Genomic DNA, 3,657 nt, shown 5'->3' with positions numbered 1-3,657 from the left:
TATGTAGTAGCAGAAATATAACCATTTCTTTATTTTTACGTAGACTAGACTTTACATTATTTTTTACAAAACGACCAACACAACGACAGAAACTATTCAAACACTACATTTTATATCTAGGCCGTTCTAGAAATTTCTGTTATTGTTCAGCCAGAAGGAAGTTTCACACAATGTGATGGGAATTGCCTCAATGTCTGGAATTATTTCTAAAGTTTAAGAATAATCCGAACCATATGTAAAAACAAAAAAGAGTTAGGCTACAGTTATTTAATGGGTGTTAGAATAGTTTCTGTCGTTGTGTTGGTCGTTTTGTAAAAAATAATGTAAAGTCTAGTCTACGTAAAAATAAAGAAATGGTTATATTTCTGCTACTACATATGTTACACTTTACACCGTTTCACGAAGAAACGCTAGGCTTAATTCTACAAATAACGTTAAGCGGTCACTTAGTTACTAATTTTTTTCGTACGAATAACACTTCTAGTATCACCAGTACTTTGTTGAAACACAAACTCAAAATATACAAATCTGAAGTGGTAGACAAACCGACAAAATACTCGCTGACTCACTAATCATCAACAATCTCTCTTCGAACCCCCATTTATATATTGATCAAATTGTTTCTTACCCTTTCAAGAAAGATTTACTGTTATTTGTCACGCGTTGATAATACGACGTCAAAAACTCCCTCTAGCCAAACACAATACGAGCGTTTATGTTTTAAGAACCATAGCCTTCAACAATATTATCCAATGATTTATTGATAATAAGGGTGTCTAATATTTTGTATGTATGCGTTTTTAAGTGCGTGTTGTTTCTTAGCATTCCCATATCCAGTACCAGATTGTTCTACAGTTAGAAGTTCCATTGTTACTAATATACAGGAATTTCAACCTTTTCTTTGTCCTTTAGAGCCATGTGAGAAAATGTACTGTTCTTACGGCGCCCGGTGTCTGGTGGATGACAGGACCCTCCAGGCGTACTGTCATTGTCAAGACTCCTGTAACGAGATCTTCGCCCCTGTTTGTGGAAACGATGGAGTGACGTACATGAGTGAGTGCGTCATGAGTATGTCATCCTGCACCCAACAACGCACAATATTTGTTAAACACCAGGGTCCCTGTGGTAAGTTTTTCGCCAGCTCTTAAAGAAATGTCTTTCAACGACAGAATTTAATTTACCCAAACATACAGATCAATTTTGATCCAATCTGTAGTCCACTCCAAATCCGTGTGTCCTCATAGATACCAAACCTGAGGTGTGCAATAGAAAGCACATGTTTATAAACCTAAAGTGGTTCACAAAGCTAAGTTAGATTTTGTAAAGTACATATTGTATTTGGTATATTTGTGTGGTATTCAAACCACGTGCGGATACATATAATATATTGTCTTAATTTAGTGCAGGTTCGAGTATAACTTTACCATAGAAACCGTATATTTCACTGTATGTATTTATGTGTCATATTGCTATTATGGAAAAAATATCTAATATTTGGAATTAATACTTAAGCTACGCTAAAATATGATAAGCAGCATTTCTGAAGCTTAAATAAGATCATCATAAATATATTTTTATAAATAACACAGGCCTGCGAACTTAAACTTCATAAAAGTTGTTTTGGTTTTAATAACGAATTTTCCATAATTCACCTACACAGATTTCGAAAATAATATTCATTTTTCTCTATCACGTGAGGATTTTTTACAAATCGGGGGAAAAGAAACTCTTACTTAGATCAAATTATTATTTCGTTTACCACATTTTTTATTATTATGTTTGTTAACAAAAATACAAACAAACTGAAAAAAAGGGGAAGAACATTGATGTCAAACGAATATACATTCTCATTCATCCTGATTTGCGTGTGTGTGTGTGTGTGTGTGAAATCTACGTCTTGTAGTCTCAAAACTACGTGTTGTGTTTTTTCTTTTATTTATTGCGTTATGACGTTTTGTAGAAATCTGTACGTGATGAAGAAAAATGGATATAATTTTTGATTCAGCGTACAGGAATTACTGCACAACATGTAAACATTTCAAGACAATAAAACCATCGCAGGCCTATGTAATCGACGTTTCGGGTCTTAAACAAGCTTAAAACATGTGTACCTAGGCATCAGATTAAACGTACGAAACAGTAACTTTCTTAAGCAATCCACAGCTGAACTTTCTGTGTAGATGTTTTCTTATCTCACAAAATATAGACTTGCTGTTTGTTTCTTGCCACAATTTGTTTGAAACCTAGTGTGGACTTTATATACAAGCAGGTATGGATTTTCTTCTGCTACTGCTGTTTTCTTTATGGGTTTTTTCAAGCACTTAATGAAGACAGTATAAGAAGTAGATACATATTTTTATAATGGACTGATGTACACAAGTAATCCAATTTGTTTTTCCTTTTGTTTCTATATCTTGTTCTGAACTTAATAAAAACTATATGGACAAGAAAATTGAGGATTTTATTTTTTGTGTAATTTTCCTACAAACAGTTTGAAAGTTACGAAAGAATGATAGATTCGATTAAAAGTATACTTTATCTTTAATACGAACTGTTTGAAAATTGATAAAAAAAAGATATAGACAATTAAACGTGAACTATTATTCTGCTACAAAGTGCTTCCATTTTGAAACGGATGATGAATTATGCATGGAACTAAAACATTTAAACCAATAATCAAACAACCTCTGATAGAGGTAACACCTGTACATATGATTAACCGCTTCGTTCATTGACCAATAATCAAACAACCTCTAATAGACGTAACACCTGTACATATAATTAACTGCTTCGTTCATTGATTAAAAAAACATTTTGTCTGGGTTTTTCTATTTCGGAGTCTTAGATAAACTTATAAGCGATGAAATGTCTAAGAAGAGTAAGAAAGTAAAATATCTACAATGATCATTGCTTGAAATGAACAATAACATCTTCAGGAAGATACACGATTCTTCCGTTTCTTACAATCTACGTAAAAATCGGTTGATATATTAAATTGGTATTGATCGAAAATAGTTATTTCAAAACCTTTTTCTATCAAGATCTACCTATCTTGTAGATATACATCATAGGTTTTAGTTTTAGTTCTACATCTAATTCAGGTGCACGAAGAGCTTAGAATTAAACTTAAACAACAAAGAAATTGAGAACCAATTATGGACTTGTAAATATAAGGATGGTTTGGTTTCTTATGAATTTCGCGCAAAGATACACGAGGGCTATCTGCGCTAACTGTCCCTAATTTAGCAGTGAAAGTCTAGAGGGAAGGCAGCTAGTCATCACCAACCTCCAACTCTTGAGCTACTCTTTTACCGACGAATAGTGGGATTGCCCGTCAATTTATAACGCCCCCACGACAGAAAGGGTGAACATGTTTGGTGGGACAGGGATTCGAACCCAAAGATAAGAAACAAATGTTTTGACTATAAAACTTAGTCATGCGGGATTACTTATAAGAAATTGTTAATAATGCTTGATATATGAGGAACAAATGTTTTGACTATAAAACTTAGTCATGCGGGATTACGTATAAGAAATTGTTAATAATGCTTGATATATGAGGAACCAATGTTTTGTACTTTATAAAACTTGGTCATGTGTGATTACTTATATATATATATATATATATATATATAATAGTTTGTATATATAGAAGAA

At 32.8% G+C, this 3,657-nt stretch overlaps 1 protein-coding gene across 2 annotated transcripts in view; it reads left to right on the top strand.

The window, feature by feature from the left end:
* Positions 1-918: 918 nt before the first annotated feature.
* LOC106471421 (agrin-like) overlaps positions 919-3,657 on the top strand; it is a 77,392-nt gene continuing 74,653 nt past the window's right edge. For both annotated transcript variants that reach the window (XM_022400024.1, XM_022400023.1), the window contains exon 1: positions 919-1,125. In XM_022400024.1, the coding sequence (XP_022255732.1) occupies positions 927-1,125 (199 nt within the window). In that variant the 5' untranslated portion in view covers positions 919-926. The remainder of the gene's footprint in view (positions 1,126-3,657) is intronic.

Source organism: Limulus polyphemus, unplaced genomic scaffold (genome assembly GCF_000517525.1).
Source record: "Limulus polyphemus unplaced genomic scaffold, Limulus_polyphemus-2.1.2 Scaffold4611, whole genome shotgun sequence".
NCBI classification, from domain to species: Eukaryota; Metazoa; Arthropoda; class Merostomata; order Xiphosura; family Limulidae; genus Limulus; species Limulus polyphemus.
The sequence above is the reverse complement of the archived record's forward strand: the minus strand, read 5'-3'. Positions and strand labels throughout refer to the sequence as shown.